The 25,775-nt window shown below is 36.9% G+C and overlaps 1 protein-coding gene across 7 annotated transcripts in view; it reads left to right on the plus strand.

Annotated features, from left to right (window-relative positions):
• nrm (neuromusculin) overlaps positions 1 to 25,775 on the plus strand; it is a 175,293-nt gene that overhangs the window by 97,815 nt on the left and 51,703 nt on the right. For all 7 annotated transcript variants that reach the window (XR_010752727.1, XR_010752728.1, XR_010752724.1 and 4 more), the window contains exon 3: positions 10,121 to 10,278. Coding sequence is in view for 2 of the 7 variants with exons in the window: in XM_066401809.1 (XP_066257906.1) it covers positions 10,121 to 10,278 (158 nt within the window). In the remaining 5 variants the exon portion in view is untranslated. The remainder of the gene's footprint in view (positions 1 to 10,120; positions 10,279 to 25,775) is intronic.

The raw sequence follows: 25,775 nt of genomic DNA on the forward strand, positions 1-25,775 counted from the left end.
CTCTAAATCGTACCGCCCACCCGTCAACTTTAAAAATTCAAAAACAGCACTAAATAGGACGAAAAATACTTTTTTATGTTTTTTAATTTTTCTAAATGTTGCTTACGTCATCGGTAGGGCAAAATGGCCGAATTTTCTAAATTGAAACAGGGATCACGTGACAGTTCAAATTAAAGATATTTCAGAATTACATTTAATGATGTAATGCAATTTAAAACAGATCAATTAGTTTTTGAAAAAAAGAGCTATGAAAAGACAAAAATAAATATTATAAAATGAACCTCTCTCCAATCTAAAATTCTTGGGAACCGTTGCAACAAATAATGATTTATTTTAAACAAGAAAGAATTACAGAATAAAGTGAAAAAATTCTACGAATCGAGGTCATTGGAACCAAATACCTTGCAAATGACCTTACCAATCTACAAAAAAATTTTTTCGATTCATGCACTAAACACCCTGTATAATGCACCGCAATCTAGTCTACAAAAATGAAGGACTTGAATAATGAAGTACAAGTTAACGCGACAATTCGACCGAAAGAGAGTTTACAAATTTTGCAAAGTTCTTAAGTACAAAAACTGAAGGCTAAAATGCATAGGCGTACTACGGCTAAGAGGCACTTATCGGCTAATTTATTAGCGATATCTGTAAATCGTAACACTTAGAGGAATAGCAAGATTGATCTTTTATCGGAGTGTTGCAGTTATACCGATTTATCGAATCGTGGATGTACTTAAACTCTAGTTCTTATAAAAAAAAGGAGTGAAAGCTTTAGTATATAGGGCAACCCTCTTTTGAGAATAATTGCTAGTAAAATCTAGTCGGGTATATTACCAAAAAATGACGGTGTGCATACATAGACGTAACATAGGGGTATTTTATACTATCTTTGCCACTTTGCAGAAGCATGTCACTTTAGCTCCATGAGAAGGATCATGCACACTTATGGTCCCTTACACCAGACCCGCCAACAACATAATTTTAGGTCCTTTCATACGAATCAATTCATCGACAATCATCCCCGTTGATAACAAATATAAACAGTGTTCCCTTTCTCTAACAAATCAAATTTACTACGTGTGTGCCATAAAAACCAAAAAACGCGCCTTTCATCAGATTCTGAGACATACGATCAAAGTTTAAAAATGCTAGACGCAAAGAGTCTGTAGAGGTTTTGGAAAATTTCAGAAAAAATGCGACTTTTCGAAGTGCCGTTTATCAGTTAAATCCATTGGCTTGGCTAAACCTAAAGCCCTCATTTGAGGCAATCTCTCTTAAAGCTCTGATTTGAGATCCTCGAAGCCTTAAATTGACGATCGGTATCTGGGAGACTAAAAGAGTATGTAATAGGTTAAGCCCTGTTCTGGGACTCATTCTTTCACTTCTGCCATGCAATGAAAATGCATTTTAAATTCGGTCCAGATTTAACTAGATCCTAGAGGCCCTTAATTGGAAAAAGGATTTATCTAGCCTCAGAATCGGGCATGTGACTCGACACGTTTTTTCTCAAATATAAAATTCGACTTTGTTTCAAAAAGGCCCTTTCATGAATTTCAATGAACGCGGCATTCAGACGGCACGGAGGTCGTAAAAAATAACTGAAACTCATTAGGACATATTATTTGGAAGAGGATCCCGGATTGAAGCGGGCCGTAAAATCGTTCTAGACAATAACGTTCGAACGATAAATTATTCTCGCTGCAGCAGACAATAAAAATTTAATACCTTTCTTTATGGATTTTTTATGGCTTGTGTTTTCCAAGTTTTAGTATCTGCAAATCGCTGTTTGATTTCTCATTTTTCCTAAAGATAATTTTTATTGTGCCCCACAATTTAATGTCAAATCCCATAGGCAATGGAATCACACCTTATTGACAAAGCTTTGTCGGGCCTAAAGGGCTTTGATCCCATGCCGGAATTTTAGCTATTTCCCTAATGAACGCACCCACATCAACGCAGATCTGATTCCATAATTAATTATTGCGCCTCTTTATGCATACATCAATAATTTCAATCATGTGTTCCAATCGAACGCTTGATTATCAGAAAAACGACTAGGAAAGTCCTATTTTATCCCAGCCAAAGTCCAGAGATTAATCCTCGACGAAGACCAAGGGAACACGCATTCTCTCTCCGTTAAAAAAAAACCTAATTTATACTGCAAAAGGGCTCAAATAAAAAGATCCCAGCGACCCTACACGGTCAAATAAACCCTGTTTATTTTACATAAGATGGAGGTCCAGTCATGCGAGTAATCTCGGCACAGCGGTTCATTTTCCGGAAGAGCGGGCACCTGCGACCTGCTGGTTCAGAAATTCGCGTTCGTTGCAAGAGGAAGAGGACGAGAAAACGCCCTCAGCTTTTGAGGAATTTCCACTCGTATACATATATATATCGGCCGGGGCTTTGAATAAGATTTATGTTGTGTGTGCCGCATCGGATATACGGCCTTCGACACAAACGTTTTCCTTTCGAATAGGTGAGGGCGAAATAAGTGGGAAGGATTTTCGAGAGAAGGTGCTGTAAAATAAAATTTTAAATGAATATTTGGTGTAACTGCAGCTGCCGCACTCCTCGCCATTTGTCTCGGGACACGTATCGCTCTATGGCTGCGTCTACGCGGGTAGTGGACCACGATCGTGAACCACGCTTCCGTGGAGCATGAAACTGCCGGATTGCCATTAGTGAAAGAAGAAAATGATCCCCGAATCGTAAACCGTTCACACGGGACGTCAATTTCACCATTCGTGAACATAAGTCATGTGACCATGGGCTTCGCTTTGGGAGCATCTGTGCTACCCTTTGGTCATCTAATTTTCGTCCCGTCTTTCACGTATATTACACAGGCACATACCGGGTGTTAGGGAAATAACTTTCGTAAATTTAACCAATGATTAAGAACATCATTTTGAGCAAAAAACTTCCTTACAACATTGCCAAAAGCAATTGAAAACGTAATTAATGACTTAAGAGTTAAAATGTGTAACGTAACATGTTATGCTATTTAAAGATGATAACAATAATTTAGAGGTAAATGGCTTTTCAAAATAATAAAATAAAAATGACATAATTTTTAAATTTCACGAAGACCCAAAAAAAACGTGTAAAAAAGCACCTCAAAGCAACCCACTTTGTGCGGCTGCTTAGGTAAATATGGAAATGAAATAAATACGACTCGACCTTCTCAATTCTCACAAGATGTTTTTTTGATTTTCCGGGGAAATGGTTGTACTACGACTAAGAAACTTTTTTGTTCAAAATGATGTTCTTAATCACTGGTTAAATTTATGTAAGTTATTTCCCCAACACCCTGTATACATATGTATATATTTTCAGTAGAAGCACCACTTTTTACATTTCCACTTTTTTTTAGCTCTTGAGCCTACGAGCTCCATAAATTTTTAAATTTGTTATTTACATGAGTGGCTGTGAAATTCGGCGAATTTAATGCTTCTGCGATTCTCCTGGCTGTTGCAATACGAGCTTCCCTTTTTTATATCCCTCATTTGTAGGGTCCCATAACGAAGGTTCATTTCTATAATACTCCAAAAATTTTGAAGTTCCGGAATTACTCATGCGTAATCCACTCATGTTGATTACCACTCCACCACTGAGTCAGGCAAAAATATCTAACACGTTTGATATCCGAATTCACGGTGATGCTGTCTTGTATCAGTATATTCAACAGAAAGAATTAACGTGACACTCTTAAAAAATTCACCCTGTATATTCCAATGACGGTAAATTTTACCTTCAAAATACCATCAGTAGTGCTCTCCTGGTTCTAAAACATTCGCTTCCCATTAATGTAAAAAAATGATTAACCCCCGATTAACATCGCAATTTCCGTTGCATAATTAGTCTGCAAGGCAAATCAATTACGCAATATTGTTCTGAAAAAGCTAGAAATTCGAAAGGTTATTGCACGAGTAATCCTCAGGCTGTTATATGCTTGTTTAGGGGGCTCGGAATGCAAATTAATTTCGACAGAAGTTTCTGAAGAGTAAAATCTTAAAGAAATATTTGCCTCAACTTGTAGCTTGCAGCTGCCGCACTCAACACCAAGCATATAAAAATGGGAATCACTATATTACTTACTCAATAAAAATTCCTTTATTCATCTTCGAGAAACTCACCTATTGGCTTACCATTCCATAACACCGTTTACTGTAACATACAACGTGTCATCTTGAAAACGAATCGCCCTCGATATTTTCGTCCTTATAGAAAATATGTAAATATGCAAAAACCCGTCGATTTTATTTTCAAGAGGGACATACTTTAAGTCGGTTTTATATTAAATTGCATGCCCCCTTTAACAGAGATGGGAACAATCACTAAAATCTTAAATGGGAAGGGGGATCGAGTTATACCTTATTTGAAAGGCATTTTAATTACCTTTCCAAATGTACCTGTTTTTTTTTCATTGGGAGATTTTCGGAAAAACATGTCCAAACCGTAAACACGCTTGGATATCGACTGTATTGTAGAAAAATTGTTTATTAATATTTGAAGTGTTCACAGTGGCATCCATTATTTTCTAAACAGTAATAAAGTCTGTTTTAAAACTTTACTCTAACATTTAGGAAAACTTATATTCGATTTTCCCTACACGCATTCTTCTCTTCAATCCTTCCAAGTCTTGAGGCTAGGTTTTAAACACAGCAGATTTAAGACACCCCCAGAGAAAAAAATCCAGAGATGTTAAATCAGACGTGCGCGGTGGCCACTCAGTTAGTCCTCCTTGACCAATCCATTTACCAGGAAACCTATCGTGTAACCACTGTCTAACAAAAAGAAAATACTGTGGTGGAGCTTCATCTTATTGAAAATAAAGATCTTCTTGTAAAACGCTGCGTCATCTTGATTTTCTAAATTCGTTGTTATTAATGGGTCAGTTATCTCTCCTAGCAGATTTAAGTACAGCTCAGCAGTTAGGTTTTCCTCTGCGAATGAAGGACCAATAAGTGCATTCATAAGAAAACTAGCCTAAACATTTACTTTTTGTAGATACTGTATATTACTTTGTCTAAACAATTGTCAATTTCCATCGCTTCAGTATCAGCAATACTGTTTGCTAACATGTCCATTAAGGAAAACGTTCTCAGCAGTAAAGCAAATGTTCTGTAAAATATTTCGGTTGTCATTTGTAAAATCTGTGATTGTTTCACAAAATTGAATCCTTCAGTCAAAATCATCTTTAAAATGTTGTTGAAGGATTTGCATTTTATATAGACGAAATTTATTTAACTTTAGCGCTTTTCTGATTACATCGTGAGACATGCCTGCTTCACGCGCCACAATACGAACGCAGCTGGCCGGCTCAACAATGAACGAGCCTATAACTTCAATTTGAGCTATTTCATTCAAAATACGCATATAAACTCTTCTTATTGTTAACGGAATCAGTTTCCGTAAACTTGCCAACTAATTCCAACACGTATTTATGTTTCAAATTAGTATTGGGTTTCCTTTCATTAAAAGTTTTTGCTGGTCTTCTTGAGTATCTTCCACATTCACCATTGATGAAAATAGTTTCGGTTCCTTGTTGAAGCGTGTATACCATTTTTGTAAATGACCTTATAAACACACAACCTTCAGCTCGCGAAGTGATATTTACAATAATAAATGATAGTTCAACAAAAAACTTAAGAACTCCACCGTCCTTTTTTAGTCGAACGGTCTTACACGTACTGTTTTTTTACAAGTAGAATATTTAAATAAACGCACTTACAAATACAAATAAACAAATAAAAACCAAAGTAATCATCAGGTTGTTGATGACACCCAGATTTAGAAGGATTGAAGAGAAGAATTGCAGCTGCATGTAGAGAAATTCAAGTAGAAGTTTTTGTAAATCTTAGAGTGGAGTGTGGACACAGATTTTATTACTGTTTAGAAAGTAGTGGAGAGCATTTTGAACATTTAAAGCATTAATAAACAATTTTTCTGCAATACGGTTGATACTGAAGCTTGCTTACGGTTTGGACGTGATTTTTGAAAACCTCTCAATGAAAAGAAAACAGATACATTTGGAAAGGCAATTGAAAGACCTTTCGAATAACGTACAACTCAATCCCCCTTCCTATTTAAGATTTTAAGTGGTTGTTTCCACCCCTGCTAAAGGGACTTAAAGAATGTCCCCCTTGAAAATAAAATCGACGTGTTTTTGCATATTTACATATTTTCTATAAGGACCGAAATGTCGAGGGTGATCCGTTTTCAAATTGATACGCTGTATGCAAAATTCATGGCAATATCTTTGAAAATACCTGAAGAGTAGTGTTCTGAATAGTAGATTTTAGTTTCAAGATACGAGTTGTAGTTTTATAGGAGCTCTAAAACACGCGCTACGCATTAATGTAGAATCAATGTGATCCTGAATTTATTGTAACATGACCATTTCCGTTACAGTGTAAGTGCCTAATTAACTTGCGGGGTAAATCAATCTCATCCCCAATTGCGCCCTATTGTTCTGAAAAAGCTTGAAATTTGAAACATTATTACACGAGTAATCCTCAGGCCGTTATATGCTTGTTTAGGGGGTTTGGAATGCAAATTAAATTCGAGCAAAGTTTGTATTTATGAACCGCACGGTCTCCGAAGTGTCCGGCCTGCCCGGACCGCGGATAACTTATACGGCATAACTACTCCAAGGTCCTATTAAGGGTCTTCTGGACGTGGGACCGCAGCTATTTATCGGACTTGTAATAGTTTACAGCTCATTCGGCACCAACTTCCGCACATAAACGTCTAGTTTGGCTTGTCAGCTGCTTTATACTACATAATGTCTTTATGGAGTTGCAAACTTAAAGGAATTTAACGAAATTGAGACAGATGAGGAATTCTGGAAAAAAACTTATGCAGATACGTACTTGGTCAAGTTCCCTCGAAGGTGAAATCCAACGATTCGTACAAAGGTAAAATTCAAGGAGCAACATTTTTCAACAAAGCAGCTCCCTTGCCGACTGTAATGTATAATCCAGTCGGCAAAAAGTGATCCCGTGTCAAACGTCTGCGTTTCTTTCTATATGAAGACCAATATTGCTTTTACAGTGACCCAACATTTTGCCTGTTACGCTCGAATCTCGACCAGTTTTTTGTTACTCTCGAAGATTTATTCACCGACATGGAAAAGGTTGAAATGTTTCAATTTTTTCGGGAAATAAGGACAATGGAGGAAATTGGAATCAATGAGCAACTTACAAGAAAAATTACTAAAAGAGTCGAATAAACAATGTATTTTTGAATATACCGTGCGGATCCCAATTGCCCCTTTCCCCGCACCCCTGATAATTTCTTAACAAATTATTAGTTTTTAAATGTTGCTTGCCAGCAGCGCAAAATGGCCGATTTTCTAAAATTCAGACATGGGTCCAGTGACACCTTAAATTAAAAACCTCTCAAAACTACGTTCAATGGTGTATTGCAATTCAGAATCTGTTAATTCGTTTCTGAGAAAAGCGGCTATAAATTTGATAATAAATACAATACAAACTCGGTTAAATAGTACGTAAACAATGAGCGAACTTGAAAAAACCTGTTTGTTAATAGGAAATTGGTTTGTTATCGATTTTGCGCTCACAAACAGTTTTTGGTGAAAAACAAAAAAAAGAATAAATAAATAAATAAAAATAACCAAAGACTGTTTGTGAGCACAAAATCGATAACAAACCAATTTCCTATCAACAAACAAGTTTTTTTCATTGTTTACGTATTATTTAACTGAGTTTGTATTGCATTTTTTTACCAAATTTATAGCTGTTTTTCTCAAAAACTAATCAACGGATTTTGAATCGCAGTACACGATTGAATACAGTTTTGAAAGGCCTTCAGTTTGAGGTGTCAGTTGACCCATGTTTTAATTTTTTAAGAACAGCCATTCTGCGCTAGTGATGACGTAAGCAACATTTAAAAATATAAACAAGCCTCAAACAATAATATTGTTTGTCCTATTTAGTGCTGTTTTTCAATTTAAAAAAAATAATGGTTTGTTCGAAAGCGAAGGAGGGGGAGGACAATTTAGAGCCGCACGGTACTTAGTCCACTTGCAGATACTCGGAAATTGTTGTCGATTAGCTCTATTTGTACGAATAATTCCATTCCATGCTCACCCGACTTATTGAATTTCATATAGCTTCTGCATTCAAAAAGCCGTTTACCATAAAGCACTCCACTCTCCCTCTAAACGTATTTAAGAAGATAGAAAGTGCCTCCGCGAAAGCATTGTCAACGGACAAGAAAGGACGAGGAAAGGAAATTGCAGGGCTGATTGAACTACTCGCGCCTCCTTGGCGCTGCTATACACAAAGAAAAGCAATTTACACATATGATAACGAAATAAATTTGAAACGACAAAGGAATGTTGGCAGTGCATATTCTTCAGGAAGAAAATTTGCATCAATACCTGAAAACGCCACTTAAATCCCAGTTTTTGGTAGCACTCATAACAATATTTTCTCCTATAGTTCTTGGCCTTGTTTACGCTATAAACCTAACGTCCACCCCTAAAATGACTGGTATTTAACGATTTATGAGGGCCGCCCGATCATTTATGAGGCTATAATGGCAAATTGCTCCATTTGGCTCACACATGTGAACAACAAGGGATAAAAAATAAGAGCTTTTAACCCAGAAATAAAACCGTTTCAAATATTGTGCATAGTCTAATTCAGGGGTGGACTTGTCGGGTGGTTCGGACTATGTCCACTTACCTCTAAGTCAGCCCCTCCTTGTAAGTCTCGGTTCTCAATAATTTAAAAAGTATTTATGACGAATAAAGGAATGAATATGGGCACATTATGGTTCCGTGGGTTATTGTTATTAACGCAGTTTTGCACTCTTCTGGGCTCTACAAAGTCAAAAAATATGAAAATCTATTGGACACACCAAACCTTCAAGAAGTCTTCTTATAACAGTCTCAGAGGCATTGCGCAAGACTTTTAAAGGTTTTAAACCAATGTAGTTTTCCCTAGGTCTAATACGTCCCTGGGTTTGTTGAAATTAAAAATGCCGCGTTAGGAGTATCCTGCTTAGTAATAGACGTAGCATAAATTTTTTATGATTTTGACTTTTTTCGGAAGCGTTTTTTTATTACTGCATTTAACCGCAAGTCTCAAACGCGGGTGGATTCCTAGCCTCGTTCCATGCCTGTGATACGCTAGTGATTATAAGATTATAGCATTAAGGTTCTTTGCAATTTAAAAAATTAACATATAGATTTAGTAAAAGCAGAGGCGTACTAGTCGTAATTTTGAAGTGAGAAGCATAGCTAGAAATGTAGGAGTAATGTTTTCAAATTGCCAAGTCTAGAAATATTGCAATACGTTTCTGTAATCTGAAAAACACTGATTTTTATCCAGTAAAAACAGAGGCGTAGAAATGACTATTTTGAAACAAAATTCTGAGGCAATAAAAACCTCAACTGGAAGATATATTAATTTAGAGAATGTCATTCATGTGTGAAATTTGATATTTCAACAATGCAATACTGATTTCTCTTTGTTACGCCGAACCAATCACTGGGGAATTACAGCTGTAATTTGCACAAGTGCAATTATCGCGATAATTTCCCTATTCGCCCTAGCAATATTGTGACGAATTAAAATATTTTAATCTTGCTGTCGTGATTTTCTAGGATATGATCTAGGAAATTGTCTTTTTAAGTACAATTTGTTCAATGGAAATACACCTAAAGTTGTCACCTTTTGGCAACTTTCCACTCATGCTACTGAAACTGAAAAAGGCCCTCGAACTCATTTTTAACTTCATTTGCATGCATACTTCCCAAGAATTATCGATAATTTTCGGTGCGCTTAATGTGTTATCCCTGAAAATTGCACATCCTAAGAAGTTGCTCATTTAGAATATTCTAAGTGTCGGGAAATTTCTTAATAATCTAGAAACTACAGGAATAGTATGAGCAGAGGCGTACTGAACGCAATTTTGAATTAGCAAACAGAGTGCAGCGTAAAATATTTTAATAGTTTGGAAAATGTTGCATTTCATTACCGCGCATTAAGCAGGGCAAGTAGATCTCAGCCCACGTAATTTGCTGAGCCACCCCTACACCCGCCACTGATATAATTTCTCATTAACTACGTGGCTTTTGCTTCAGGATGAAAGTGGAATACCCCACCGAATCCGGACAAGCCCTTCTTCGCATCGAAGACGTCCAGGTAGAAGACGAGGCCATCTACAAGTGCGAAATAACATACATCGAAGTCAAAGAGAGTTGCCATGAAGTGGTTCAAATAGTCAATCTCACGACTTTAGGTAAGTTTCGAATTTTACTTGGGTCCAGGAAGAAAATATCCTGGACGATCTAATAAAGACAAACACACACATTACCAATTTCCATATAAACCTATCTGGGGGATAACCCAATTTCAAAGTTTCTCTAGGCGAATAGAGTGCTCAATTAAATTTGATCTAATCACAGAGTTTGCATGAAGAATCTCGAATGAGCTGATCGTTTATAATGGATTTTGCGCTCGGCAAATGTGTGTCTTTCCGATAATATTTGCCCAATTAGGTTTATTGTTACGAGAAAAATTCGTCCTAATTAATTAGAATTGGCAGCATTACTTCTTTCTTAGCTGTGATTGCTAAAAAGGGATTTGAAGGCCGTAAAGCAGATTTCCTTTCAGCTTTACTTTAAAAAGGTTTTCTTTCCTAGTAAAAGCTTTTCAGGCCGTAGTACTTAATTAATTTGATGATGTTGTTGCCAGCTTTCGGGAGATATTGCAGTTTAATTTGTTAAAATTTCATACAGCGTTTGCAGCAATATTCATAGAACGAAAAAAACAACAAAGAGGACATCAAATCAGATCCGAATCGGTTTTTAAATGAATTAAAACCGGGAGCTGGCAATATAAAATTCCCGTTTTAACAGAACAATAAAATGACGTGTTGGTAACGTTATCATTGGCTTTAACCGACAAAAGTGGCCACCGACATATAAATGATTTATTACAAGCCCGTTTCATATTTCACATTTTTGTACCTTTTATTTTATAATTTACATGTGTATGTATATCCGCGTCGTGGAGAATAAAAGAACTATTAATTTTCGTTTTGTGATGGAAAAATGTTCAGTGAAATTTCGTGTCAAATTTCGTGTTCGGGTGCACTGCATGTTTATTGTCAGATAAGGGTGGAAAATGATACGTTTAGGTTTAACGATACAAGGTAAGCATAGTAATTATGGTAGATCATAGCAAATATCCCTGTTTTGGTCAAGTAACTTTAAGAGAAACGCATGAGGATACGAATTACTCTCTATTTTTCATATTCATAACATTTTTACTTCAAAATTACGTATTTATCGTTATGCATTACTAACAAAATTCTCATACAGGCAATTTATCATAGCGATTATATAATTATCATGAAATCTTTATACAGGGTGTCAAACTTTTCTCAAAAAATCGTTTTCTCGTTAAAGTCTTAACAATCTTTTAGGCGATTTTCTTGAAATTTGGCAGTATTATTTATGGTCATTATTGTAATTTATGCGTCTCTGACTTTTTAAAGTAAAAAAATTTTTTTTCGCATTAAGCACAGTCATGGCCACCCCGATCACCAGATTTTAATCCGTTAGATTTTTTCCTTTGGAGGCATGTAAAGTCCTTCGATTATAGAACTCCTCATATAATCAGATAAGATATACGCCGGGAATATTTCAACGTGTTTGGAAATTGATGTTAAGACGAGCTAATGCTGGCATTGAAGTTGAAGGAGGACAATTTCTGCTACTATTGTAAATTTCGTGTTACTTATTGTTAGATGTTTTTTTTTCTAAAAAAATTGCGTGCCATTTGTTTAAGTTTAGCTTCAATAAAAGGTTTTTCTTGTTTGATTTTTCTTACATTTCCAGTGTTATTCCTGTGTATGTCACTAACAAAAGGAGACAAACAATTTCTAGCTTAAAATATTCAGATGTACTACATTAAAAACTGTCACGAAGTTTCAACGTTATATTAGGTTGCCTCTTCTTGTTATTTAGGAGAATTTTTTTAATATGTAACGATTTAAAAAAAAAGTTTGACACCTTGCACCTGGAAAACGAACCATTACCGAACCTATCTTTATAAAAACTCTTCATCTTGAAACCACTCAAAGAATTATCCCTTGAAGTTTGGCCACGTGCTTAAATAATACCCTGTCTAGAAAGTATAGTATTATTGGTACAATTGCAGGCCACTATTATCGGTACTGTTACTGATGTGTTGAAGCCATAGGGCTGCTAATAAAATTTCATTGGAAAAAACATCAAATTTCCAGTAATGTACATTTCAGAAATATCTCACATTACTAAACCTATTCCTGAATATATTCCTGAAATTTCATAACAAGCAATCAAGAAAAATGCATTTCCGAAGCTGCAGGACCTCAATTGAATTCTTCTCGTCCATATCTATTGTCATTTTTGTGATATGAGGTGCTTTGATGCCTATATTCGCCAATTTAGAACAGCTTTTAAGTTAAAATGCTTAAAAATAAATTTCTAAGGCTACAGGACCTCGGATGTAGAATCATTGAGGATCGAGCCATTAAACCGAAATTCAACACTCTAAAAATATCAAAATCTATCTAAAAATTTTGGAGGGGGAGGGAGCTACCTGGTTTAGAATCTATGAACAGATTGCTTTAAGGAATACCTGAAATTATTCGACTCAAATTAAGCAGATTAAAAGCCTATGTAAAGCAAATTTTAGTATCTCGTTAGTTTCTAAGATATAAAGTCATTGATTCAAATTTTGACAGTTTTGAAAGTGCTTTAAAATGAAAGTTCTTGAAGCTACATTTTCAAGGCTCCAGGATTTCAATTAAGGTATGCAGGGTACAATGACTATCAGTGTGTTACGGATTATATTTTTTTACAACTGTTAAGACATTGCATTGTTACTAACTCAAAAATGATATCAAAAGACCCCTGATTTCCGTATATTCTCGTTTTCTCTTAAGTTGCATGCGCCACGATAAAGAGATCAGCTGATTTCCCACGGTGTTCTACCAGTATCCGCAGGAAAGAGGTAAAATAAACAGACATGCTGCATCAAATTTTGAAGTTTTAAACGGTAGACCCTTTCTTTACAAATATTTTAATATCGTGTATTACGATGGCTTTACTCTTATATCTATACTAGTTCTAGACTAACTCACTCTTAGCAATAGTCTCTTTGTGTAGCCAAAGATCTTGTGACTAGAAGATTCCACAAATTTCCTACAGACATGCAAATATTAACACAAACAAACATACCAGAACATTTGACATTCCTAAAAGGAAGCAATAAATCATTAGGTCGAGCGCCCACCATAAACCCTTTTTTGCGCCTGTCTTTTACCTGCGGCGGCCGCACGCCAGCCGTAACAATACCATTAATCTTCGAAAAGCAATGATTTGCCTTTCAAATCTGCCGAAATTAGAGCTAGGCGGGTGTCATAAGGTTCCTTAGTGCGTAATAAAAACATTTTAGTCCCTTCTATCTAACAGGTAATCACTAAAAAAAAAAACCTCATAGTAGCCGGTGAATCGTAAAAGTAGGGTGCGCATTTGCCATTTGCTATTTTAATGATCATCCTTTCACTCCAGCGCACAGCAAAGTATCACTTTTCACATTGTTGCGCCAATCCAACTTTGCCAAACGAGGATTGGAGCGACGAGTTTTACAATGGACGTGTGTATTCTATATTGTTTTTCTTTGCTGTGCGGAATTTTCACATGCACAAAAATATAAACAAATATTTACTGAATATAACCTTGTGAAGATTGACGCACCTGACAAGCTTCAGCGGGACCATTTGAGGTAAACCTCAGATATTTCAAATTGTATATTTTGTTGGTACAAGTTGTTACAGATTTGAGGGAACGATATTTTCCTCCGGTAATGTGACTTTAAGTGAGCTGAAAGGAGCGCTTCACCACACGGACACGGTAAAAAATTTTGCCGACCCGCAAATATAAGAATGACATGTGTCAGTCTTAGAACTTTTACGGATGGTTGACATTTATATGGGTGCGCGAATAATTTTATCGCACGTGTGCAGAAGGCGAGAAAGGTAACACATGTGCACTCGTGACTGCTGCGTGCTAACTCGATTACCAACTGCAATCGTGCGCGGTAAAGATTAAGTTTTCCAACTTGTTACGTAAATAACTGTGTCAATTAAAGTATCGCTGTTATAAAATTAGTAGGTCCCGCAGATTCAATATTGTCGGTTTCTACTGCTTTTAACGAAGATACATGCGATGTGTGTTAATGCTGTCACCGTCAAAGAGCGAACTACTCGAATTTTGCTTTGACGTCATAACAGTGCGGTAAAGTTGCCATTTTGATTGTGAAACGCAACGACATAGAAAAATAACTGCTTTAAACGCTTCCAATTTGCAGCAGATGCGAATCGCGGAGAAAGGCGTCAACGAGATTTTTTCAGAAACTAAATTATAACCCATTCTGACCCAAAAGAACTACTGATGAGTAAAATTCTTCCTTTCGCGATTTTTCCAATATTAATTTCAATGTTTCCATTGAACGAACAAAAACTGCCGAACTAAAGCTGAAATAAGGACTTTGGAACTTCGAACAAACACCCATCAATACATACTTCATAATTTATTCCCGGAGAAGTTGGGCGTTTATATATGTCTATGCTGGGCCTCGAAAACTATTAAACCCCAACCTGGAAATCGGTCCCGAAAGACGATGCTTCTTATCCTGGACATCCGAACTTTTGACATCCCTTTGATTTGTTACCATTTTGCTTCGAGCAGGAATTCTTTTTGAATAGACGTTCTTTGGGTATCTGGACGCCATCGCCAGGGGTATGATACTTTATACACCTATCAAAAGTTGGAGATGTACGACGATAACAGCCAACGTTCAACTTTTCGATATAATAAACAGCTCCCGGAACTGGCTTTAAAGTTTTGAAATTGAGGTTTAAGATTTTATGTATTTTGCTGCTGAAAAGTTTTGCCAAACCATGACAACCTAATAAGTCTGGGAGTATGTTCTTTTGCATCTCTTACAAAATGTAAAAGCTTCGTGTTACATTAGTCTCGAGACTCGCCAAATTAAAATAAATCTTTCTTCGGTTTGTTTTCAGAGGGAAAAACATAGAATTCTTTCGCAGGGAACAGGACAGTCTGTTGGTTAGAATTTAATGAAATTGCCAGCGGATTCTGCTCTTTTTTAGACACTCAAAGGCTGCTTTAAATTGCCGGAATAGAATTATGAGTCCTGAAAGGAATCGCTGAATAAATAATAATAACAGAAGCTCATTTTTAACTTTCAGGCGCAGCGAAAAACAATAATTTAAAATTGTGAAATTGGGGTCAAACATCTAACTAGCTGGAAAATTGTTTTCGGATCGAATTAACTTTGCACGTCAATCGCTCAAATTGGGACTACTTACTCAAAGAACTTTTTTTCAAAGAGGGAGAGAACTGAGGAAATTCATAAAGTTCGAATGCCTCGTCAAAGCAGCTTTAGAAAATAAATTGAATGCTGTGGAGGAAGGCGGATGTCAGGGAAAACTTTGGGGACCAACTTTTTCCAACACGTGTACAGAACTAATTGTGATCGAGAGAAAACTGATCAACATTATCATTACGGAATTACTGCCGTTGATTCACAACGAACAGCAACACCTCTTATTCTGCTCTCTCCGGAACTGCTTTAATCACAATGTCTCTCTTCTACCATGTAACACCCACGATATTACTTCGCACCCTGAAGATCAACATCAAAGCAACAAAAAGGCCGAAATTAAAACAGCTTGCATGTTCAGCTACGGATGGGATCCCTGAAAGAGTTTCCCCTTTTGGGATTGAACAACATATGATACTGGAAGATAAAGCACCCTTAAACCCAAATATTTCAAACTCCCTGTTTCCGAGTCCGCATAAGTTTATTTCATTTAAGTCTAGATTTAAAGCACGGGAGATGTGTTAGTCCATTAGAGGACATTAAATTCGAACCTGAAATGGGCCCTCTCTAGCCTAACAATGGCAGACATGGGCATTAATCTATCGGTCAGTCCGGCTGAAATACATGTAACAGTTCGACACTAAATATATCACACTGTATTAATGGGTTTCGGTTGCTGGTGCCAGGGGATCGATGGGACCTAGAAGCTTATGTGACCACAGGGGGCATGGTATTACATACATATATTACTTTTTGATTTATCTGATGACGGGCTTACATCTCTTTTCAACCAGAAATTACTACTTTGTCGAGGGATTGGATCAAAATTAACCTGGAACCATTTAGATATAAAACTAAAAATTCCAGATTAGTTCAGGTTAGCTGAGAATTGCGTCAAAGTTAATCTGGAACAACCTAGATATAAAACTAAAAATTTCAGGTTTAGTAGAGAAAATTCCGGACTTCCACACCAATGTGTGAAAACTAAAGGGCGTTACTTTTGATCCAGGGCAAGAAAGTACAATTTTTTGAATTTTCTTATTTTTTCCTGAATTACACCGGCGTAAATTCACCCAAGTCTCGCCGAGCTTTTCAACAGCACAAATTCATTATGTTAAAATAATAGTTTTTTTTTGTTATCAGGGCCGTATTCAGCTTTCACTAAATAAATTCCCCGAAATTCCTAGGATTTTTTCTTATAAAAAGGCTCGAAGACGTCCAATTTCCTTTCGACCTTTGACTGATTAGCATGACATTTTTTTATTGCTGTTTAGTGTCTTATTTCGACTCGAGGAATGTCCCCTTAAAATTTACGCCATGTGTTTAGGAAGCACTCTAAATCAACCAAAGCAGGGTAAAGTAAAACATGTCCATAAGATATTTCAATGAAATCGTTCAATTAACTTCACAATTACTGCACTATTTACCAGCTGTTGATTTAATCACGCTATACGTGCAAATGAACCCCCAAGGTAGGTATATTTCGGGGTCAATCAATTGACTGGACAGCGGCGAGAATCAGCTACCGAAGGTCTAACCTCATCTAATTATTAATTCATTTTGAAGCGCGTGCGGCATAAATTTCAAATGAGTTTAAATTATGCGTTTTAACACAAGAATGCGATAATACGTTGCTGGTTATAAAACGAATTCGCGACTATGAATCCCCGTAAAAAACGTAAGACGCCACTTCATCCCACGTCCGGGTGACATTTTTTAAGCCGCTGATTTTTCCGGAATTTTTACTTTTTAAAACGGAACATCTTGAGACCTTGGCTTTAAATAAAGCAAGAAATTTCGGATTTTAAATACTTCGAAACCTTCAAGTTTTTTAAATAACGTCACTAGATTTATAGGGGTGGGGGCTATTTTAAATTTTCGTTCATTTTTCCGGAATTGCTCCAATTTAAAATTCGTCCGAACACTATGTCGATCCCAGAGATGAGGCCAACCAAAGACTTCACTTAATTCCCGGGCGGGTAAAATTTTCGTTTAAATTGCTGATTTTTCCTAAATTGGATCATTCGGAGTTCGACTTTCAACACAATCCTGAAGAATAACTGGGAGACTTTTTTGCTGATTTCTTTTTCTTTCATTATTAGTACAAATTGTCTCTAATAATGCTGACATTTCCCGTAAACCTTCGATATTACCTTGAACTCCGACAAATTCATCTTTTCTTCTAAAAAATAGTGCAGTCGGAGACAATGGGAACATGTCTAGAAATATCAAAATAGCCGAGAAAATTAAAAAGACCAAACGCAGAAAGCACACGAATGTCGCCACAAAGGTCCGATGAAGAGGAGACACACGGAACTCATAAATCAAGGACCCAAGAACGTATATGAGGCCTATAAAATATTATATAATAAACTTAAAAAATACATGAGAAAATTTCAGGAAATAGTGTGGAAGAGAAAAAAGTTATACCGTGCGGCTCTAAATTGTACTTCTCCTCCCTTACCTTTTTAACATTTAAAAAAAAATTCAAACGCAGCATTAGATAGAACAAAAAAATATTGTCTTTTAACGTTCATTTACTTTTTTAAATGTTGCTTACGTCACCGAAGGCGTGAAATGGCCGATTTTTTAAATTGAAACATGGGTTAAATGATACCTCAATTTAAAGGTCCTTCAAAACTACATGGAAAAGTGTATTGCGTTTGAAAATTTAGAGCCGTGCGGTAGTAAAAAAACCATAAAACAAGGTACAAATGAGTGAAAAGGAGAAACAAAATTTAAACTTCACAAAAAAGGTCTAGAATGATCAACGAATTCTTTGAATTTTTCTTTTTCTTGTTGAATGAATGAGCTGAAATTTTTGAATTGAATCTTCGAATTAAATTTTAAATGAAAAAATTTTGAACGCTGCCAAGATTTCGCAACACTTCATTATTTCCGGGCAAAAGATCGGGATTCGAGAATCGAGATCGTAAATTAATGAAATGAAGTTCGAAGATCGGGACAGTAAATTAAAATTTTATGGACAAGGAATTTAATGGTGAATAAACAAAATTCTTTTTTTTTTTTCTATTCGTTTATTAAAAATCATCCACCTGCAGTGACGAAGATAATTGAGGACGATTATGCGATTTCCGACTTTTTCGTGCTTTTCATTAAAAACAATGGTTGTTTATAAAGATCAGCAAATATCTAAATGACGTATAAAAAGCGACCGTGTGCATTTGAAATGGGCCTAGAATAAATCGTGGTTTGTTTCGAGCTGGGAATTTATGTCCCGCTAAATGAAACAATGTGTCAAGGAAACTAAATGGCATTAAAAGGCTTTCCTTGGAACGACCTAATGGACCATTTTTTCTCACTTCAAAACAGAGTTTCGTTTGCGTCCTCTGTATGCCCTGGAAGGGATTTCGTCTATGGTCATTTTAAAGCTTTTTGGGTCGATACGAGAATGGGTTTAACGGTGAATTATTCGCTAAAAATTCCGGGCCCCGCATAAAACACGTAAGCCCATAACTAAACTCGTTTTACTCCTCGTAATTTAAACAAATGTGGCAATTTGCCGCGTGAGGTTTGGCATTTCGGTCTATTAAACCATCGGATTATTAAAATATTCTATTATTTAGTGGGAATTAATTACGAGAAATAAAATTTTAGTGATGGTGAAAAAACAAATTAATTTCGAATGCAGTGTAATGATATCGTTTGTTTATTGATTTATTTATCAGTTTATTCCGGATATTGCCATAAAAATATATCTGCGAAATTCGAAATATATCCGAAAACTTAAACACGTCACTGAAAAAGGTTGAAGCTACTCCGAGGGCTAAAGCCCCTAGCGTCATCGGACCACGGCGTTTTTCTCCATAGCCCCCCGGGGGAGTACATCAAACCTAAGAAATTCCACTAACCCCAGTGATTAGCAAACGAAATTACATTCCCGTGTTGAGAAATGTTCCACATTATCTCAGTGGACGCAAAATCCCAAGCCAAGCTGTTACCGCATTCATGTTTGTTGGCTCTCATCCGACAACCGTAGGCAAATCACCTTGTGTAAAGCGTCGTTAAGGAAGGAAAAAAGAAAGACATTACTAGGGCCGATAGCGGGATTGAACTGTATCGTTTTGTCGATTACTTCTGTGGGGAAATACTGGAAACCTAAGAAATTCCACCGACCCCAAAGATCGGCTCGGACGCGCACTACGAAATCATCGGGGTTGGTAGAATTTCTTAGGTTTTAAGCATTTCCTTCCGCAAATCGTCAAGAAAACCGCACAATTCAATGTTGCTGAGGCATTAGCCCTCGCAGTGATTATTTCTGCTTCTCTTCTTTTCAAGGATGCCATGGGGCCATTTGCCTACAGCCCTCTGATGAGGACAATACCAAATATAGATGGGAAATCCATAACAACAGATAGCAAGACCAGTATGTCCGGGGCAGTACCCCTTCGCCTTCTAAACTCAAACTGACCCCCAGCGTGGCGGAAGCTCTCTCCTGCGGTTTGTGCGCAATATTCACGCCCGTGTGCAAAAAAGCACTTTATCCACTTCTAATGAAACGTACGGTCCCAACGCTCCAAGACCTTAATAAGGCGAAGTTTCAAATGAGGAGGGGAGTCTATTTTTGGCTATTTTAAACTTGAAATTTCGATTACTCAATAATCCTTGATGCACCAAAAATATGATTTTTTAATTCGACATTCACATTCACCACTTTCCTGATCGTTTATCTACGTTATGATATCGGATAAAACAATTTACCATCGAAATCTGGCAATATCTTGGAATGATTTACCATTACGTGCTGCGATGGCTCATAAATCCCTGCCGAAAAATTCCAAAGCGGTCTATCGAAAATTTCAACTGAATTTGCTTCGATATCGAAGCGCAAGTCCGGTCGAACTATTGAAATTGCACAATAGATCCAGGGAACTCTCCAGTGGATTGCCCCACTATACGATATAATATTGGTTATTTATTTGGACGTGTGTATCCGGGGCATCTATCCGGAGGTGAGTCGGACGATTGCATTTTAAATTTCCGTTACCAGGCCATCGAGATGTAACAACCGGATTTATGAGACAGGTATTTGCTTCGGAATATGCTTTAATAGTCCTAACTAATTTATCATGAGTTACCTTTGTAAGGAAGCTACGAAATTTAAAAACTTTTTCGAAACATTCTCAGAGGAGCACCGGTACTCCTTCAACCGAAAATAATTCTAAGCAAGCAAATCCCACATCTCCCGAATAATGCCTTCGATGATCGTCTTTGTTTTACTATCTCTTAGCTATGCAACCGAATCCATGTTTTCTTAGCGTATACATGTACATCTACTTAGCAAAATAGAACAAACCGTACTGATCAAGGCATGCATCTACAAGTAAGCAATCATTGTCCTTAACTGAAGAATGTTTTGTACCAACATATTTAATGAAGTATGAAAGTAGAAAAAACTAAACGATACATAAACACAAGAGAACAAATTGCAGTGAGACTCGCTACAAAGATAAAACGCCCAATCAATTACTATCCGAACGCACACACTCGACAAGATTAACTGAAAGACTGCAGCAAATCTAGGCAAGGTAGAAAGACAATCGTCGCAACTAGAATATCCTGAACCGCCTCTGCCTCACAAGGCAACCCCGCATCCTTGTCCCTCCAATTACTCTATTGGAACATTTCCAAAAGTTTTTTCCTTCTCTTTTATTTGCATTTCACAAGTGATTATACAAATATAACTACAAACTATTTTATCGCAAGGAAGAAAGACCAAATGGTCGACAGCCTTTATCTCTGGAAATAAAGATTTTATATATATTGTATATTTCTCTTTAAGGTGTATAGTTGGGATATCACCTTTAATATTGCTTTGTTGTCAGGGATTTGTTTGTGCAGCTGGGAGTTGTCAAGGGTTTGTTTGTTTGTATCGAATTGGATATAAAAGACCACTTCTGGGCCCAGCAATAGAGTCAGTCGTTAGCCATCGTCTGGTAAACATATCTGTTTGAAGATGCCAGCCAAGATACGTACAAAGTAAGTTACAGAACAGGAAAAGGGATTACGTAATAATTGTCGAGGCATTCAAACCTATCGGGGAATTTCGATAGGTAATATCACTCGGCTATCTCTTTCTCTATTATTGAGGCATTTCGATAATAGTTTTTATTAACTTGCCGGAGCATTTCAATAGAAGTTTGTCATATTCGTGCACTTTAAACGAGATAGTTCCGGGCAAAGTCCTGGCAACCGTTTAAGATATTATCACTCCGAGCTGATCCTCTCCTTATTTGCCACTTCCCGATTATTTCACATACTCCCACCGACTTAAGCACTTTAGGGCACATTCGTTTTCTAGGGCTAATATTTGTGGATTCTTTAAATTAAATATCAGTTCGAGTTTGTTCTTTATCTATCTGCCTGAACGAAGGCTGTAAGCGTCCACGGTTCAGAAGTTTTCAGTTCGGAGTTTCACAGGAAACTTGAAGACTTCTTTCCATCGGGACTTCCCTGATCTCATAGATATATTTTAGTTAGGCCTGTTAGTAAGTTGGAGAAAAACCTGGATATTAAATATTCCCTGTTTTATTTGAAGAATGTCTATTCCAGAGTTTCACAGAAATTCTGGTACCTACAAGTTGGTTAAATGAAACTTAAAAGTTTATTTTCATGAGCATTTTCAGTTAAGTTACGTGTAAGTGACGCGACTTGAGAACATCGGGAGTTCCCGTTGCTGGAAATTCATAGATTTAAATTAAACATCAGTTTGAGTTCGTTCTTTGGTTTCTGGCTGACTGAATGAACATGGGCTCTTCACCCCATTAATTCGAAGAGTGACGGCCGAGGATCGAACAGCATCGACCAACTACAAAGTAGACAATCTCGTCGGTACCGTATTCATACATTGGAGGGCAACCCCTTTTTCTTTCAGTAAAACGTCCGTATTAACACACTTTTCCTCACGTGTTCTATCTATGGAAACTAATTAGGGCACGTGTTTCGAGCCACTGAATTTGCATGGCCAATGATGTGCTTTGACACGAATACACAAACACTAAAAGCAGATAAATTTTTAATCACTTTTAGTGGATTTAGCAGCTGCAGCACCTTCATGCACATCCATTAACTATTCGACGACTTTAGCGGCATTCAGATGCCTTGGGACCCGAAATCGGTTAATTAATACCATATTGTGGTCAAATGGTGTGTTTAACCTGGCTGACCGACAATATTGCTCAAACTGAGATATGCGGGGAGCGTGAATAGAACCCGCCCATATGCAGTTATGCGATATGACAGGCAGATATTTGTTGATGTATTTTGGTTATTTAAAAATTCATTGCGCTCATTTCCTTCCCCTCGCCTTAATGATAAGCTTTATTCTGAACTTGTTGAGTTGATTGCGAAATACTTTTGCGCCCTCGGGGGTTGAACTCTCCACGCGAAGCCCCAACGAATGCATTGGGGAAACTGTTTAGTTGAGAGCAACCGAGCAAACAATGCAAATAAACGAAACTCACAATAGGTTGTTACCAGTTAAGACGAGTTTTTCCCATCGGTATAAATTTTCCAGGTTTTTATGGAACAATGAGAAAAGTTTGCATTATTGTGCGAATTGATGAAATTTGATATATTTTTCTCACAAGCACACATCGGCAAGAAATCCCAAAAATTCCTGAGGCTCTGCACTGGAGGTAATAATATTATGACATCCCAACGTGCCGAAGAAGATAAAAAATGACATTGGGAAATAAAGGCGGCTAGTGCAGAATCTGAGACGTGAGAATTAAGTCAGAAACAACATCCCATTGTGACGTGAGCACTACGTTGTTTTTTCGACTAGACTGATTTGTTCAAGTAGACGTCATAACGACGTCTGTACCGTCTATAAGGCATCAAAAAAACGTCAAATTTTATGTCATTATTTTATCGCAAAATGACGAACGTGACATAACCGCCATTTTGCTATATGGGTAGATTTGCATTTGAGTCCTCGAACTAGCCTGAAGTTCGTGGCAGGTCTCGGAAAATACCTACATAAATAAAAGTTATCAAGTTGTACGCGCTTCCATAAATGTTTCAGAATCGATAATTAAATTTGTCTGCGAAAATGCTAGACCAAGGAAGGGATCTTCTCATCCCCAATCTAGAAATTTTTACCCATTGAAGATCAGAAGATTTTTCGGCCCAGGGAAGTCTTCAGACGTGGAAAAATTCAACTGCCACGATATCCAGAAAATTAGACAAAAATGAATAATTGAAAAAAGTATTCTTAGCAGAATTGATCCAGGAAATTGACTCAGGAAAATTCCAAGAGGGAGAAGGCCACTGATGGAAAAATTTAATGGCAAAGTCAATTCAGACAAGCTTCCAATCTTTCGAAATCTCCACCCTTTTTCTGGAATTATTGCCTGGAAATTGCTAGGAACGAAACCGTCTAGAAAAAAACCTGGTTCTTGGAGAGAAATTTTAATTATTTTTCACCGGTGCAAACGAATGAAAGAAACTTCCTCACTGGGATGAATGTTAATATAATTCGGCACAATTAAGGCCCCCGCACCTTTTTAAATTTATACGTTAGGATAAAATTTTAATTAAATTTTAACGTCGCCTGAGATCCGGTACAGAACGACGCCGGTGTGGGTGAGGTCTAGACATTATATGCCATTGGAATTTATGCATAAGAACTTACTTAAATGGACAAGGCAAAAAATCACAGCGGAAGCAAAAAACCTTAGCCGTATTATCTGAGTGCACTGTAAGCCATTTAGTTAGCAGGGGGAGCAAAAGAGGGTTATAAAACGTATCACGAATTTACTGCCAATAAAAACGAGCAACGGCGGTCGGTTATGTTCTCTCCTAGTTTTACGTGAAAGAACTTAAATTTTTTAAAAACTGTATGTCCCGCTAATAATTTCTTATTGCCAGGATACACATACAGCTCTGAGCCTCAAATATGAATGAACGAGATGATATATTTCATTTCGTAAAATTTTCCAGGAATTTCCTTTTTAATATCGTATAAATGATCATTCGCCGTTATCGTCATTATGCATTAACATTAACAAAGAAAAAGGTAAAAGCTCCATATTGATTCAATGTTTCATAAAACCCCTAAAATATTCATTTCAACAACTCCTGAACTATCATGCATAATTATTTATTGCATCATGCAATGGACTCGTTATAGCATTGCAGGAATATAAATCATTCTGTCTCCATCCCAACACAATTTCCTATTATACAAAACGGCATATTGAAAATATATCCATGTTATTGCCCCAATATTGACACATTAGATGAGTATAGAACCGGTTCTCACTCGTTGATTAGTATTCGATTTCGTCAGTCGACGCCTTTAAACTTTAGACGTCGGAATTGGCACTCAAGTTTGGTTTCTAGAATCAAACAGTCTGGCAATTCGTGGATTCATTTCCTGAGTGCCGTCAAGTTTATGTCGAATTTGAAGACCGGGATTACGAGATCTAATGGTTGAGTTCATTAGCTATTCTCTGACAACTGTTTGGATGCAGGCTGAAACATTAAAAACTCAGATTACGTCTGTTCCTGCCCATGCGGCGGAAAAGCCACTTTCACTGCCTAGGCTGTGAAAGTCTTTTTCTAATTTGCCCTTCTCTTGGCTTTAATTAATAGCGATCATGAGTTACAAAGTCGTTTTCAAAACGACCAGCAACGAGAATTAACATTTGATAGGGCCACAGAATAGAGGCAGAATATTTTTGTGACGTTTGCAGCATGTCTAGAGATGGAACGTCTGATATTAATTGAATGTTTGAAAGAGGTCTAGGGAATGCTGGAGTATTTTAAATTCTGTGAATTTCTCGAAGTTTGAAAATTTTCCAGGAATTTATAGGTCTCTAGGAAATAGCTTTCTGCGACTATCCAGGTTCGGGTGAATTTCAAAAAATTAATTTTAAGTGAGCATTTTAGCTCCGGGATGTTCCCTGAATTTGTTAAAATGCAAGAAAAGGCCATAAATTTCTGTGAATTTGCTAGGATATGTAGCAGGAAGAGCCTGATATTAGTCGATCGTTCAATGGAGATTCTAGGGAGTTCTAGAGGGTTTGCACTCTTTTCTATCCATCTCAGAATCATTATTTTCTGCGGACGTCTTGCAAGTATGTGGTAACTCCACGGAAAATCCTCAAACTTCGAGAAGTTCGTAGCAATTTGAAATACTCCAGAATTCCTTAGAATAGACACTTCTATTTCTTGATATCCTTCAAAGAAATCAATTTCTGCTTCAATCTTAACAATCCTTAAATTTTGGATAATACTAGGCAATTCCAAACATGTGGCGATTCCCAGAAAATCAGTAAGACAATATCAGAGTTTCATTGCTGGAAATCCTGG

This window comes from Euwallacea similis, chromosome 2, assembly GCF_039881205.1.
Source record: "Euwallacea similis isolate ESF13 chromosome 2, ESF131.1, whole genome shotgun sequence".
Classification (NCBI taxonomy): domain Eukaryota; kingdom Metazoa; phylum Arthropoda; class Insecta; order Coleoptera; family Curculionidae; genus Euwallacea; species Euwallacea similis.